This window comes from Aquarana catesbeiana, linkage group LG04, assembly GCF_042186555.1.
Source record: "Aquarana catesbeiana isolate 2022-GZ linkage group LG04, ASM4218655v1, whole genome shotgun sequence".
NCBI classification, from domain to species: domain Eukaryota; kingdom Metazoa; phylum Chordata; class Amphibia; order Anura; family Ranidae; genus Aquarana; species Aquarana catesbeiana.
In genome coordinates this window covers 362,034,783-362,052,338 of record NC_133327.1, presented here as the reverse complement: position 1 = coordinate 362,052,338, position 17,556 = coordinate 362,034,783, and the positions used below count along the sequence as shown (strand labels likewise).

Here is a 17,556-nt window from a genome sequence, read left to right as displayed (position 1 = left end):
GAGATATTTAAGAATAAATTGCCCTTTCTTATACTTTACATTTTTATACACCACACTTTTAGAGCCGGTTCACACAGGGGCGACTTGTCAGGCGACCTATCCGCCTGACAAGTCGCCTCCCGTTCTGTACAATGGAACCGTTCTAATAGGAGCAACGCAAGTCGCTCCGACTTAAAAAAAGGTTCCTGTACTACTTCGGGGGCGACTTGGGGCGACTTGCATAGACTTCTATACAGAAGTCGTTTGCACGTCGCCTCGCTGAGGCGACCTGCAAGTCGTGCCGCCCCTGTGTGAACCGGGGCGAAAGGTGATTATCCAATTAATCGAAAAAATAAGCAGCCCTACTTGCAACACCCTCTATTTACAAGCACTATTGGATGGGATCAAGAAAAAGGATCAGTGAACTTACCTATCTCCTTTTGGCTTTCTTTTTTGAACTATCTTTCCCTTGGGTCTTCTTTCACTTCCTATGCAGGGATTCCCTCCTGGGCCTGTTACCCGTAATGATTCAAAGCCTTTGGAAGATCTCTTAAATGTGAACTCTACTGGTTCTCCTTCTTTCAGGCTTCTAAAACCTTCCATATATAGTTTACTCTGGAAGAAAAAAAAAAACAGATACAGGTATTGCCAAAGTAGAAGTTACCATTCAACTACAAAAATGCATACCTAAATGTTTATTTTTGTAGTCAAGTGAATTTTGAATTCCCTATACAAAAACAGGAACATTTGGTAAAAGATAAAAAGATCTAAGATATGACAATCCCTAATGTACTGTATCACAGTCTATTACTAAACAATCACTGGTCCCTTGTCTGTCACACCACATCCTCTCTTAAAAATCCCGAAAACCAAAGTGTTTTGTATATAAATGTTTTGTCTATATATACACTGTACATTATAAAGATTTCTATATTTGTTTGTTTTTTGTTAACTACAAGATCCAGGAACTATTTAAGCAGATATTGAAGAGTTGTGTGTATTACAGATTGAAAATATTTTCCATATAAAAACAAAACCAAAAAAAAAAAAAAAAAATTTAACAAATCTATCTATATATCTACAAATCAACCCACTGCACAAGCCTAAAAAACATATTTCACTTACTATAATTAATTACACCTATCTTGTTGATATGCAGTGTTTCAAAATAAAAAGGCAATACAAACACGAATAAGATGGAAAAGAAATATGTTTTATTCCTAGCCAGGAAGTTGCAATTGAATGAATCAGTAAAAAGTGGGTACTGCAGCAGATAAGACGTACAGTGCATCTGGAAAGTATTTATAGCGCTTCACTTTTTCCACATTTTGTTATGTTACAGCCGTATTCAAAAGTTGATTAAACTCATTACTTCTCTCAAAATTCTACAAACAATACCCCAAAATGACAACATCAAAGAAGTTTGTTGGAAATCTTTGCAAATGTATTAAAAAGAAAAAAATCCTATGTACGCAAGTATTCACAGCCTTTGCCATGACATTCAAAATTGAGCTCAGGTGCATCCTGTTTCCACTGATCATCCTTGAGATGTTTCCATAACTTGATCGGAGTCCACCTGTGGTAAAGTCAGTTGACTGGACATGGTTTGGAAAGGCACACACCTGTCTATATAAGGTCCCACGGTGCTTTTCAGAGCACAAATCAAACCATGAAGTCCAAGGAATTGTCTGTACACCTCTGAGACAGGCTAGTTTTGAGGCACAGATCTGGGGAAAAGTACAGAAAAATTGAAGGTCCCAATGAGCACAGTGGCCTCCATCATCTGTAAATGGAAGAAGTTTGGAACCACCGGGACTCTTCCTAGAGTGGGCCATCTGGCCAAACTAAGCGATCTGGGGAAAAGGGACTTAGGGAGGTGACCAGAAACCTGATGATCACTCTAACAGAGGTCCAGCGTTTCTCTGTGGAGAGAGGAGAACCTTCCAGAACAACAACTATCTCTGCAGCACTCCGCCAATCAGGCCTTTATGGTAGAGTGGCCAGACAGAAGCCACTCCTCAATAAAAGACACATGACAGCCCGTCTGGAGTTTGCCAAAAGGCACCTGAAGAACTCTCAGACCATGAGAAACAAAATTCTCTGCTCTAATGAAACAAATATTGAACTATTTGGCCTGAATGGCAAGTTTCATGACTGGAGGAAACCAGGCATCGCTCATCACCTGGTTAATACCATCCCTACAGTGAAGCATGGTGGTGGCAGCATTGTGCTGTGGGGATGTTTTTCAGAGGCAGGAACTGGGAGACTAGTCAGGATCAAGGGAAAGATGAATGCAGCAATGTACAGAGACATCCTTGATGAAAACCTGCTCCTGAGCGCTCTGGACCTCAGACTGGACCGAAGGTTCATCTTCCAACAAGACAGGGACGCTAAGCACACAGCCAAGATAACAAAGGAGTTTCTATGGGACAACTCTGTGATGTCATTGAGTGGCCCAGCCAGAGCCCAGACTTGAACCGATGGAACATCTCTGAAGAGATCTGAAAATAGCTGTGCACCGACGCTCCCCATCCAATCTGATGGAGCTTGAGAGGTCATGTAAAGAAGAATGAGAGAAACTGCCCAAAAGTAGGTGTGCCAAGCTTGTAGCACCATATTCAAAAAGACTTGAGGCTGTAATTGGTGTCAAAGGTGCTTCAACAAAGTATTGAGCAAAGGCTGTGAATACTTATGTACATGTGATTTTTATTTATTTATTTTTTTTAAACAACTTGCATAGTTTTCAAACAAACTTCTTTGATGTTGTCATTATGGGGTATTGTTTGTAGAATTTTGAGGAAAATAATGAATTTAATCCATTTTGGAATAAAGGCTGTAACATAACAAAATGTGGTAAAGTGAAGCGCTGCAAATACTTTTTGTGAATACAGCCACTACTTTTCTTTAGAGAACAATGTAAATTTTAACACTGAAACAAGACATTCAACAAAGAAAAAAGTGTATATTTAAAAGAAACCTATAAAGCATCATGCACACTGGACGTTATAATAACATTATAAAAACAGCAGTAGTTTTGCAGTGAGTTTTTCAGTGTTTTTGCAATAGCATTTTTGAGCTTTTTTTTTTTTAAATCAATGGGATCAAAAAAGTAAAAAGAAACGTCGTGTGAGCTGCGTTTATCTGCGCTTGACGTTAGAGTGTTTTTACAGCTGAAAAACTCTTCTCAGAACGCACTCGTTTTGGGTTTTTTTTACAGCCCAAAAACGCCCCTGCCAAAAACTGCTGATAACAGCCTATGTGTGCAGGGACACGTAAGATAACATGATGGGGCATTTATTGACTGTAGAAAAAAAGGTCTGATGCCAAAAACAGCAGCTGTAAAAATGTCCAGTGTGCATTAGGCCTAAAACTTGAAATGCGGCTTTACCACCACCCTTTACCAAACACAGTGGCTGGTGGGGTTGTTCACATGCTGCAGTTGCAACATTTGATTTGCAACCTCGGCAAGAATTATACCTTTGTCATATTTGGTAAGAAGCATGGCCACTGAATGCAACCCATTCAGGTGTAGGGGTGCATGCTGCAACTGTGCGCAGGATTTACAGGGTTAAAACAGGCAGGGAGGACGTAACATATTGCCTGTCAAATGCCCTCTGAAAAATCATCCCCCTGCGGATCACGCTTTGGGGGTAATATAAATGTAAGTCCTAAGGGCCTATTTTTTACAGCATTTGTTTCCATCAGAACTACTACTCTCCTCGTACAAGTTTATGGGACTGCAAACGATGCTTGAAGCGACCAACCTCAAAGCCAAGCTGCATTATTTCCCATTGCCTTATGGCCCAAATCACTGACTGAAAATAAGCATACAGCATTGTAAGCTCTAATGAGCAGGGCCCTCTGATCCCTCCTGTATTGAATTGTATTGTAACTGTACTGTCTTCCCTGATGCTGTAAAGCGCTGCGCAAACTATTGGTGCAATATAAATCTTGTATAATAATAATAATGCAGAACTCAATGGGCACCACGTCTACATCTGAATGGAATGTATTGATGCAAAATACAGCCAGCATTTTATTGTCAACATGAGTTTCCTTCTAATCCTGTTCTGGTGACCACTCAAAATTTGGAAATTCTCTTACTTTTGGTGATAAAATTCACCAGAACAAAGGGTTCCTTTAGGGCTCCTTTCACACGAGTGTGCCTTAGGTCCGTTTTTCATCCATCTGGTGATGGATGAATAAACGGACAGCAATACATTCCTATGGGCAAACAGATCCGTCCACATCCATTTTTTTTTTTAAACGGATGAAAGCCCTATTTTTGTTCCATTAAAAAATGGAATGGAGGATATATGGATGTATACCGACAGTCAGTTTTTGCATTCATTTTTGAGTTGGTCGTTAGGAGCCAGCACACGCCGGCATCCTAACAACCAGTGACTTATCTCTGCTTTTAGCAGAGATTCCCGCAGACAGCAGAAAGTAAACAAAAGTAAAAAAAGAAAGAAAAAAAAGGCATACTGAATGCACCTTCAGCTTCTGTGTACTGCAGACAGGGGGAGAGGCAGGAGAGGAAAGGGGCGGTGTATACAGTGAGGGGACATGGATGTCTTCAGAAAAAAAATCTAACCTCAAAAGCTTGCACCAACATATACACTATATTACCAAAAGTATTGGGACACCTGCCTTTACACGCACATGAACTTTAATGGCATTCCAGTCTTAGTCCGTAGGGTTCAATATTGAGTTGGCCCACCCTTTGCAGCTATAATAGCTTCAACTCTTTTGGGAAGTCTGATCACAAGGTTTAGGAGTGTGTCTATGGGAATGTTTGACCATTCTTCTAGAAGAGCATTTGTGAGGTCAGGCAGTGATGTGGACGAAAAGGCCTGGCTCGCAGTTTCTGCTGTAAAGCTGCGTACACACGGGCAGACTTTTCGACCAGACTGGTCTGACGGCCTTTCAACGGACGTCCGACTGACTTTTTAACGAACGGACTTGCCTACACACGATCACACCAAAGTCCGACGGATTCGTACGTGATGACGTACACCGGACTAAAATAAGGAAGTTGATAGCCAGTAGCCAATAGCTGCCCTGGCGTTGGTTTTTGTCCGTCGGGCTAGCATACAGACCAGCGGATTTCTGGGTCCGGCGGAGTTACGACGTAAAGATTTGATGTTTCAAATCTAAAGTCCATCAGATTTTCGACTGGAAAAGTCAGCTGAAGGTCCGATGAAGCCCACACACGACCAGATTGTCCGCCGGACTCGGTCCGTCGGACCAGTCCGGTCGAAAAGTCCGACCGTGTGTACGCTGCATAATTCATCCCAAAAGGTGTTATCAGGTTGAGGTCAGGACTCTGTGCAGGCCAGTCAAGTTCATCCACAAGAAGAAGAAGGAACAGAAGGGTAGCCTTCCTGGGCTCTGAGCTGCTGCTGGTAATACCATAGTTACTGCATTGCAGCAAAAAAACACATATACATACACAGTATATGCTGGGCAGTCACGGCCTCAGGACCCAAGGCACCCTGAAAAAGATGTGGAGCACATGCCCTGGATGCCCAATGCTAGTGAAGGCCATGACACCATGCTAAGTGCGCTGTCATTGCACACATTAAGCAAAACGTTAAAGCTGAATTCCAAGCAAATAGCCAAATACACCATTGCAATAAGTAAATGAGGAGAGTGTCAGCTGTCATAGGATTTGTACAAAGTCTTGACTGGTGACCTAATTTTTTTTGATGCAGTAAGCATCGGTCACCTCTCTCAAACTTAGACTGGACAGTTAAGGAGCAGCTGCAATAACCAGATCACTCTGCCCCCTATTCTATCACAATGTTCCTTTTCAGCACATATTCATTCAGTACACCTGATTTGCTTCTTGTACTGCCCCTCCTTTTTCCAGTCTGAGTGCTGCAGTACAGGGTAAATTTAGGTACTTTTACTAGCTGCATTTAAAAGGTGCTGTATTTAACATTTCATTTCATAAAATACATTTTTTTTTTTTTTTTAGTTTAGTTAAATTTTAATATGACATTACCTTACTCTACTAAAACATTTGTACACCCTGACTATATGAAGAACACTTGAAATCCAATTGCAGGAAAAAAATTTAATGTAAGAAATGTAATTTAAATTTTGCATTGTGCATCAATGACCTTACTCCTCAGGCTTTATGTCAAAGACCTCTTCCTAAGCCATCCCACAGTGTAATGAATCAAAGTCACAGTTTTGTCTATGAGCAAAGCTAATATACTGGCCTTATGGACTAGAAATTTCCCAATTTCCCTGTTTATGCCCTTGGACATCGCCCCTATGACGTCTCTGGTCTATGAGAGAGAGGACCCGGCCACTGGAAGTGTCATCAACACCAATAGGAGGTGTTCACATTACACAGGCAGTGTGATAAAAGTAAACAGAAAGAAGAGAGAAAACCGGTCATGTGATTAAGGCTGTAAATGGGCATTTGGAAAGTTTTTTTTCATGCCAGTGGTTAGTAGAGGGGTAGAAAGAAGGAGGGTTGCTAATATCTCGGAGTTGACCCTTAAGGACAAACCCTGCTCTTTAAAAATAACTTTTTTTTTTTTTTTATATAATTTATTTAAATTTATTAATTTTATAATATTTAAAATCAGATAAAATGAATAATTTAATTCCTACATGCCAATTTACATCCAGTTGCAGAACTACAGACACAGGAGACCTGCAGTATGTTTTGGACTAGTACTTTCCTTAGGCTACATTGCCATGGATGTCTGTGCTCCCACATTTCCCTGCCACTGAGCCTGACATTGTTTTTAGTGCACTCTATCAAATAAAATTACTATGCTGTTCCATGCAATATTGGTCCACACTAGGGATGAGCCGAACACCCCCCTGTTCGGTTCGCACCAGAACATGCGAACAGGAAAAAAGTTTGCTCGAACACACAAACACCATTAAAGTCTATGTGACACGAACATGAATAATCAAAAGTGCTAATTTTAAAGGCTTATATGCAAGTTATTGTCATAAAAAGTGTTTGGGGACCCGGGTCCTGCCCCAGGGGACATGGATCAATGCAAAAAAAAGTTTTAAAAACGGCCGTTTTTTCAGGAGCAGTGATTTTAATAATGCTTAAAGTCAAACAATAAAAGTGTAATATCCCTTTAAATTTTGTACCTGGGGGGTGTCTATAGTATGCCTGTAAAGGGGCGCATGTTTCCCCTGTTTAGAACAGTCTGACAGCAAAATGACATTTCGAAGGAAAAATTCCATTTAAAACTACCCGCGGCTATTGCATTGCCGACAATACACATAGAAGTTCATTGATAAAAACGGCATGGGAATTCAACACAGGGAAACCCCGAACCAAAATTAAAAAAAAAAAAAAGACGTGGGGTTCCCCCTAAATTCCATACCAGGCCCTTCAGGTCTGGTATGGATATTAAGGGGAACCCCGCGCCAAAAAAAAAAAAAAAAACGGCGTGGGGTCCCCCCAAAAATCCATACCAGACCCTTATCCGAGCACGCAACCTGGCAGGCCGCAGGAAAAGAGGGGGGGCGAGAGTGCGCCCCCCCCTCCTGAACCGTACCAGGCCACATGCCCTCAACATTGGGAGGGTGCTTTGGGGTAGCCCCCCAAAACACCTTGTCCCCATGTTGATGAGGACAAGGGCCTCATCCCCACAACCCTGGCCGGTGGTTGTGGGGGTCTGCGGGCGGGGGGCTTATCGGAATCTGGAAGCCCCCTTTAACAAGGGGACCCCCAGATCCCACCCCCCCCATGTGAAATGGTAAGGGGGTACTTACCCCTACCATTTCACTAAAAAAAAAACTGTCAAAAATGTTAAAAATGACAAGAGACAGTTTTTGACAATTCCTTTATTTAAATGCCTCTTCTTTCTTCTATCTTCCTTCATCTTCTTCTGGTTCTTCTGGCTCTTCTGGTTCTTCCTCCGGGGGTTCTCGTCCAGCATCTCCTCCGCGGCGTCTTCTATCTTCTTCTCCTCGGGCCGCTCCGCACCCATGGCATGGGGGGAGGTTCCTGCTCTTCTCTTCATCCTCTTCTCTTCTTCCTTCTTCTCTTCTTCATTTTCTTCTCCGGGCCGCTCTGCACCCATGCTGGCATGGAGGGAGGCTCCCGCTGTGTGACGGAGTCTCCTCGTCTGACGGTTCTTAAATAACGGGGGGCGGAGCCACCCGATGACCCCGCCCCCTCTGACGCACGGTGACTTGACGGGACTTCCCTGTGACTTCACGGGGAATGCCACAGGGAAGTCCCGTCATGTCCCGTGCGTCAGAGGGAGCGGGGTCACCGGGTGGCCCCGCCCCCGTTATTTAAGAACCGTCAGATGAGGAGACGCCGTCACACAGCGGGAGCATCCCTCCATGCCAGCATGGATGCGGAGCGGCCCGGAGAAGAAAATGAAGAAGAGAAGAAGGAAGAAGAGAAGAGGATGAAGAAGAAGATGAAGAGAAGAGCGGGAGCCTCCCCCCATGCCATGGGTGCGGAGCGGCCCGAGGAGAAGAAGATAGAAGACGCCGCGGAGGAGATGCTGGACGAGAACGCTGGAGGAAGAACCAGAAGAGCCAGAAGAAGATGAAGGAAGACAGAAGAAAGAAGAAGCATTTAAATAAAGGAATTGTCAAAAACTGTCTCTTGTCATTTTTAACATTTTTGACAGTTTTTTTTTTAGTGAAATGGTAGGGGTAAGTACCCCCTTACCATTTCACACAGGGGGGGGCGGGATCTGGGGGTTCCCTTGTTAAAGGGGGCTTCCAGATTCCGATAAGCCCCCCGCCTGCAGACCCCCACAACCACCGGCCAGGGTTGTGGGGATGAGGCCCTTGTCCTCATCAACATGGGGACAAGGTGTTTTGGGGGGGTACCCCAAAGCACCCTCCCAATGTTGAGGGCATGTGGCCTGGTATGGTTCAGGAGGGGGGGCCACACTCTCGTCCCCCCCCTCTTTTCCTGCGGCCTGGCAGGTTGCGTGCTCGGATAAGGGTCTGGTATGGATTTTTGGGGGGACCCCACGCGTTTTTTTTTTGGCGCGGGGTTCCCCTTAAAATCCATACCAGACCTGAAGGGTCTGGTATGGAATTTAGGGGGAACCTCACGTTATTTTTTTTTTTTTAATTTTGGCCGGGGTTCCCCTTAATATCCATACCAGACCTGAAGGGCTTGGTATGGAATTTAGGGGGACTCCCACATCATTTTTTTTTTACATTTTGGTTTGGGGTTTCCCTGTGTTGAATTCCCATGCCGTTTTTATCAATGAACTTCTATGTGTATTGTCGGCAATGCAATAGCCACGGGTAGTTTTAAATGGGTTTTTTCCTTCGAAATGTCATTTTGCTGTCAGACTGTTCTAAACACGGGAAACATGCGCCCCTTTACAGGCATACTATAGACACAGCCCAGGTACGAAATTTAAAGGGATATTACACTTTTATTGTTTGACTTTAAGCATTATTAAAATCACTGCTCCTGAAAAAACGGCCGTTTTTAAAACTTTTTTTTGCATTGATCCATGTCCCCTGGGGCAGGACCCGGGTCCCCAAACACTTTTTATGACAATAACTTGCATATAAGCCTTTAAAATTAGCACTTTTGATTTCTCCCATAGACTTTTAAAGGGTGTTCTGCGGCATTCGAATTTGCCGCGAACACCCCAAATTGTTCACTGTTCGGCGAACTTGCGAACAGCCAATGTTCGAGTCGAACATGAGTTCGACTCGAACTCGAAGCTCATCCCTAGTCCACACTATCCTATTGATTTTAGTTACTTCCCTTCATGGTGCATGCAGTGCCTTTTTGAACTGAGTGTTACTGTGCCTCATTGCATTTGCTGCCCTACAGTTAGAAATAGACCCAGCATACTTTTTAAGCATATGCCTGCAATACAATGTGTAAGAGACCACAGTGACCTTTCTCATCAGAAGGTAGACATCACCTGAAAGAAATTGTACTGTCCATATATAAAAATAGAACCTCAAAATGTACATTGACATTGGTATTCACTTGCATTTGTTCTCCCCATCATTGTCTCTATGGCAGCAGTAGGATGTACCATGCAATCTCATCACTATCATAGTATTTAATTGTTGGGTGAGATTTTATTTTAAAAATTCCAACCCACCCAAAACAAAGCTGGCCTCTCATGACCTGCCAACACGTCTGTGTCTATTACCAGGGATCTATAGGACTATGTCAAAAACATTCTGCAGAAATGCAATACAACAATATTTGTTTCCTGTTCAGCAGGTATGAAGTGCAAACATTTCTCCTTCTCCCTCTAAACAGCACTGAGCAATTTGTCTTACAGCTAACCACTGTCCTGCCCTATATAAAAAGATTAAACCCAAAAAGAAATTTACCAGTCTTTAGAAAGTAAAACATCAATGAGCTTAACAGGTTCTAATTTCACACAATATAGAGGAAGAAGTAGTAAGCATTTACCTAAAGCAATAGGTACAGGATTGACAGGGATAAGGTATACAAGTATTCACAAGCTTGCGAGATACCTTGCATGTTCACGTTACTTTCTAATACACAGAGGGGGTTATTTACGAAAGGCAAATCCACTTTGCACTGCAAGTGCCCTTGGAAGTGCAGTCGCTCTAAATCTAAGGGGCAGATCTGAAATGAGGGGAAGCTCTGCTGATTTTACCATCCAATCACGTGCAAGCTAAAATGCTGTTTTTTATTTTCCTTGCATGTCCCCCTCGGATCTACAGCAACTTTACTTCCAAGTGCACTTTCAGTGCAAAGTGGATTTTCCTTTAGTAAATAACCCCCAGAATGTTAGTAGGTCCTAGTCAAACATCCATATGAACATATGCCCTTGAGAGTTCAACAGTTTTGGGTATTTGGTCTATAGCAGGCATGCAGATGTGTACTTAAATCTTGGTGCGCTGCTTTGAGTATTTCTTCCAGATCTGTGCAATAACCCAGTGTGAAACTTTGCCTCTGTGCAGGAGCTTCCTGTTATAAAGGCCGGTCACTGATGTTCCCTCTCCTTGTGCTGGGTATCTTTGTATCTGCCCCTCCTATAGTTTTTCAGCATAGCACAAGCTGTGTACATCAAGATGCTATGTTTACGATGTAATACTGGGTTTGCAAAGGTATTTTGGTGCATGGAAAGTAGATTTATAGGCTTTGTAGCTTGTGGATATTATTATTATACAAGATTTATATAGCACTAACAGTTTAGCGCTTAACGTTAGGGCAAGGCGTACACTACAATTCAGTACAGGAGGAATCAGAGGGCCCTGCTCGTTAAGAGCTTACAATCTAAAATATGTGAATGTCGGCAATTGTCATCTCTCCTCAGGTAAATGGTCTTTGAACTAATATTAACAAGTAAATGCTCACCTATTGGGATACAAGGTATATGCATATATACCACACAAAGAAGGAATCTGATGACAGGTGGCGCTGCATAATATGAACTGACATTGAAGTGTCCCAAAAGGGAAGATAAAACATAAAGCATAAGAACTATATTCTCTGTGCCCTACGACATTATCGTATTGTCCCTTTGTAAAAAGAAAAAAAAAAATTGTGTAAAGCAGGAGAGGCAAGGATTAAATAACATCGAAAAGACTTGTGTCTGAAGATTGTTTTTGCGTATCTCTGCTGGTCAGTATACCCCTATCCCCTCCTTCCCTTGGACTCTATTTGGATAGTGGGATTAAGGGAGTCTCTGGAGGCACAGGTGGTCGCTTAGTAGGGGTGAAAGAGGCACCCCTGGGGAAGTGAAAAGTCAGGAGAGCGGCGGGGGGAGAAGGCAAAGAGTGGTACATGGTACATGCGGCCTTATATACAGATCACCGACGGAGGAGTTCCCCCACGGCACCCCAAAAATAAATGGGTCCCCCAGAGGCAAAGAAGACCACCCCTGACGATCTGGATTTACTGGAGAGGGGAGAAAGTAACATAAGAAGATCTAAGAACAAAAAGGGATGTGTCATAAAAGAGAAAGCTGGGAAGAGCTAGAAGCCGGATACTGAATATAAGAATCTCTGGTTGAAGAGAAAAGGAATTGAAAAGATGGATATATGACACAGGAGTGAGACCTAGCAAGACTACAAAAGAAGAGATCAACCTGGGGAGAAAGAAATTAACAAAATTGAATATGAGAGGCCGGACCCAAAAACGGACAGAACCTAAGACCCCAAAAGAGAGCCTAAATGCAAGCATGATCCAGAAATATCTAACAAAAGAGGGGAGTCCCAAAAGCCCAGGAGTGGAAAAAAGCAACAAGGGGCAAAAGAGAAGAAAAAAGTGTTGGGCAAACAAAATGAGGACCAAGGGGATAAACCTAGGGAAGATATTGGCACCGAAAGAGAACTAGATACAAGCAAAATGGAAGAACAAAGGAATGTATCCCAAATGCCAACTAAAATGGAAATTGGAAATGATGGAAATGTTTGCCAAACTGGAAAATTCAATTAAAATAGAGATTACTAATGTAGGGACGGATCTGGGCCACCTGCTGAGGAGAGTAGAAGAAGCAGGGGACAAAACAGGAAAATAAGCCCAAGAAATATTAAAATTAAAAACACAAGTAAGAAAACTGCAAACAGACCATAGGGAAACCCTATATAAACTGGAAGACCAAGAAAACCAAAGCAGATGCCAAAACCTAAGGATTAGAGCATTACCAGAACAGAATGGGGAAGACCTGGAGAGAAAAATGAAAAAAATATTTAACCCAGTACTAGATAGAGGAGAAGGGGACAATCTAAAGATAGACAGAGTGCATAGGGTTAGAAAAGATCTGAAGGAGGATGTACCTCGAAATGTGATTGTAAAATTTCACTTGTACGAGGATAAAGCCAAAATATGGAGTAAACTCAGAGGAATACCCCCATTGCAATATGAGAGAGTGGATCTCCAAATCTTTATGTACTTATTTGCAGGAACTTTGGCAAGAAGACGACAATTAAAACCCCTGCTGGAACAAATGAGAGCGCCAAACATCAAATACAGCTGGGGTTTCCCAGCATCACTAATAGTTCAGAAAGAAAAAAGAACAGTAAGATTAAAATTTTTGAAAGACCTGCAGGAATTTTGGGAGGGTGGACAAAACTCATAGAATACAGCTTTAAAACATGGACACAGATCCCGTCTATATGAAAACAGGGGGTATATTAGCTAAATATTACAATCATTAATTTTTTGACCTATACATGTCAGAGGGTTAAATACACTAACAAAAAGACACCAAATTCTGAAAGAGATTGAGCATTATGGGGTAGGAGTTGCTTTCTTACAAGAGACACACCTGTCACATGAAACAAAAGTAAAATTGTACTCCCCACGGTACCCAGTGTGGTACTATGGCGATTCGATGACAAATAAGTCAAAGGGGGAAGCAATTGGAATAGGTAGAGGGTTTTGTTTCTCCTTGGAGGACAGATTATATGACCCAGAGGGAAGGTTTCTCTTTCTTAAGGGGAAGTTACTAGGAATGGAGTGTACTTTAACCACTTGACATCCGTGCTATGGCCGAATGACGGCCACAGTGCGGACCTGAATTCCCGGTCCTACGATGGCCTCCCCTGTGCACGCGCCCTGCAGGGCGCGCGCCGAGCGTGCTGTGATCACCGAGTCACTGAGACTCGGCTGATCACCGATCCGAGTAAGGGGCTGGTCCCGGTCCCTTATCATGTGATCAGCTGTTAGCCAATGACAGCTGATCACATGATGTAAACAAAAGATCGGTAATCTTTTTTTTTTTTTACTCACGCTAATAGCGTGAGTAAAAAAAAAAAAGCCGATCACCGGCTCAGATGCGAGGGACAAAGGTCCCGAAGTGGAAGAGGCACATCTGCCTCATCTGTGCTTCCTAACAGTGCCACCTAACAGTGCCCACAGTGCCACCTAACAGTGCCCACAGTGCCACCTAACAGTGCCCACAAGTGCTACCTATCAATGCCCACAAGTGCCAGCTATCAATGCCCACCAGTAGTGCCAATCACTGCCACCTAGCAGTGCTGCCTATCAGTGTAACTGATCAGTGCCCATCACTGCCGCCACATCAGCATACATCAATGAAGGAGAAAAATTACCTGTTTTCAATTTTTTATAACAAAATATAACATTTTTTTTTTTTTTTTTTTAATTCAGTCTTTTTACATTTTTTTTACAAAAAATAAAAACCGCAGAGGTGATCAAATACCACCAAAAGAAAGCTCTATTTGTGGGAACAAAATGCTAAAAATTTAATTTGGATACAGTGTTGTCTGACTGCGCAATTGTCATTCAAAGTGCGTCAGCGCTGAAAGCTGAAAATTGGTCTGGATAGGAGGGGGGTTTAAGTGCCCAGTAAGCAAGTGGTTAGTGAAACAGAGGAGATTGCAGATAATACCCTGTGGGAGGCCCACAAAGCTTATATCAGGGGAATCTTGATCTCAATGGGAGAAAGGAAAAAGAAGGAAAGGAGAAAGAAGAGGGAGGAACTAATAGAATATATATTTATATTAGAACAAGGCCAAAAAAAAAAAAATAATAATAGAAGGCAAGATCAGGGACAGCAGCAGGAACTGGTAATAAAAAAGGAACTCCTAGAGCTTGAAATGAGGAAAACCTTTAATAAAATCTCGAAAGAAAGATACCAATGGGGGAATAAAAACAGTAAATGTCTAGCACAGATGTTAAGGAAAAAAAAAAAAAAATCAATAAACTTCATTGAGAAAATACAAAATAAAAAAGGGGAGATGATATATAACACAAAGGACATTGCGAAGGTCTTCCAAGATTTTTATGAGCGGCTGTATTCGGTCAATCAAAACCAGAAAGGCTTTCGACAGGGTAGACTGGGGATTCATGATGAGTACCTTGGAAGGAATGGGACTAGGCCCAAGGATGATGGAGCGGATACAAATACTTTATAAGGGCCCTACTGCAGCCTTTAAGGTTAACAGAATACTGTCAACCCCCTTTAGAATGTATAACGAATATATATATGAGTACGACGAGGCAGGGTTGTCCTCTGTCGCTGTTATTGTTCGTTCTAGCGTTGGAACCATTACTGGCGACGGTGCAGGGGAACGTGGACATAGGGGGCGTAAGGGTAGGAAGGGGAGATACATAAACTGGCTGCGTTTGCGGACGATATTTTATATCTCCAATCCCCGTATTTCTATGCTCAACTTATTGAAAGTTCTAAAAGAATATAGTGACCTTTCCAACTTTAAGATTAACCCAAGCAAATCGGAGGTTCTAAAAGTAAATGTAAATGCAAAAGAAGAACATAATCTGCAGCAGGAGTTCCAGTTCCCATGAAGAAAGACGGAAATAAAGTATTTAGGGATAGAACTAACGATATCTTTGGGGAAAATTTATCAAGCAAACTATATCCCACTGCTGGAGGAACTAAAAATAGAAATAAAGAGAATAGCAGCACGACCCTTGTCATGGATTGGTCAGATTAATGCCCTAAAGATGATAATCTTACCCAAAATTATATATAAGTTTCAGATGCTCCCCATATACATACCCCCAGCATACTTCAGAGTTATAAAAACTTTAATAAAATTAATCTGGCAAAACAAGAAACCCAGAATAGCCCTAGCAATTTTACAGAAAAGGAAAGATCGGGGTGGATTAACCTCCCTGGCGGTATGATTATTTCAGATTTTTGCGTCTCGAAGCGGTACAATTATTTTGCATAGAAATTTGGCGTTTTATATTATAGGCCTGTAATTCTTAGCAATAACACACTTAGATCTGTCCACCAAAAGTCTAGTAGAGATCCCGGGTATGATGAAGTTTGAAACACAAAATCATAAATTATAATATAATAAATAAATATAAATAATTAAAAAAAAAAAATAATAATAAATAAATTTCCCCACGATTCACTATCGCTCAATTCTGCAAGTGTTCAAATTTACTATCGCTGTTTTCTAGCTGGTCTAAAGCCACTTTTGACGTAAAGGGACACTTTTTGGTTGCTATGGACAATCTCCAGTTTCCAGGCAGAAAGAACAGTATATATAATATAAAACTGCATGCAGGGCATGGGCCAAAGCATTGGGGACAAAAGGGATGTGAAATAATTACATACAGTACTGTAACCTGTAAGATTACAGTACTGTATGTGTTATGATTTTTACATTTTTAAAATTTGCTGCCAGGCTCCGCCCCTGTGCGACGCTCGCAGGGAACGGAGCCTAGCACAGAGAGGCTTTGGAGGAGGACAGAGCCCGCAGACACCGCGGCGGACATCGCAGGATCCTGGGGACAAGGTAAGTATACTGCACCAGGATCCTGAGATGTAATCCCGACTGTGGCTCGGGGTTACCGCTAATGGTGCTGGAATTTAACCCCGAGCCACACTCGGGAATACCGTCAGGGAGAATACGTGTACCAGACTTTAAAAAGTACTATGAGGTGGTTCTATTAACACGTATGGTGGAATGGGCTAAATTGAAGAGTAAGAAAAGATGGGTACAAATAGAACACACAACAGCGGACACACAGCTAGGGAGAAATATTTGGACACCACCACAATACAGGGCACTAGGGGGAAATACACATACACTTACAAGGAATGTAATTAGGGTTTGGGACTTGTTACACAAACAAAACAAATGGGAATATCACTCCCCACTAATGGCACTAAAGGAAACTAATTATTTTGCAGCAGGAAAACGTTTGATAGGGGGTAATTGGATTAAAAAAGATAATGTACAATTACGAGACATTACACATAGGGGGAAAATTTGCTCACTGCAAAAATTAAAAATGAAAAAAGATACGTTTGAAATGAACGAATGACGGTACTTCCAGCTCAAGCACTTCGTAGCAGCATTACCACACCTGGTGAGAGAAGGGGAAGATCTGACAGCTTTTGAACGAGTGCCACGGAAACGACACGTGGGGGTATCCCGCGGATCTATGAAATACTTACAGTGGGAAAAGAGCTGGAAGTTCCGACATGTATAAAAAATTGGGAGAGGGAAATAGGGAAAAGAGGAAAGAACCAAGAGGTAGGGAAAATTATGAGACTGGTACATGGATCATCAGTAAACATCAGAGTGGCAGAAATTAACTATAAGTGCATAACTAGGTGGTATAGTACCCCAGATATAGTAGGGAAATATCAAACGGGGCAAACAATGGAGTTTTGGAGAGGATGTAAACAAACGGGGACCATGGCCCATATTTGGTGGAGTTGCCCTAAGATCAGAACATACTGGAAGGAAATACTAAGGTATATAAAAGGAGATCACTAGCACAGATTTGTCTGAGGACCCCTGGATATGCCTATTCCATGGGGTAGATATCCCAATAAAACAATATAGAAATTCAATGATTATAAACCTGATTAATGCTGCGAAAAGCCTGATCCCGAAAAAATTGAAGGAAGTAGACAGCCCAACAATAAGAGAATGGTTCGATAAAATAGATGAGATACATAATATGGAAGGTCTTAGATATTGTCAAGAAGAAGGAAGAGAGAGATTTACCAAGAGATGGGAAAAGTGGAAAAGGTTTAAAGCGGGGTTCCACTCAAATGTTTAACTTAATCTTACTCCCTTCAGTTAATTGCATAGATGTTCAAATGCCGCACGAAAAAAATTTTTATCGCTGTAATAACCTTTATATTGTAC

The 17,556-nt window shown here is 42.1% G+C and overlaps 1 protein-coding gene across 1 annotated transcript in view; it reads right to left on the bottom strand.

The window, feature by feature from the left end:
• Positions 1 to 17,556, bottom strand: part of LIN28B (lin-28 homolog B) — a 95,064-nt gene that overhangs the window by 42,646 nt on the left and 34,862 nt on the right. The window contains exon 3 of the mRNA XM_073627005.1: positions 410 to 594. Coding sequence (XP_073483106.1) covers positions 410 to 594 — 185 coding nt within the window. The remainder of the gene's footprint in view (positions 1 to 409; positions 595 to 17,556) is intronic.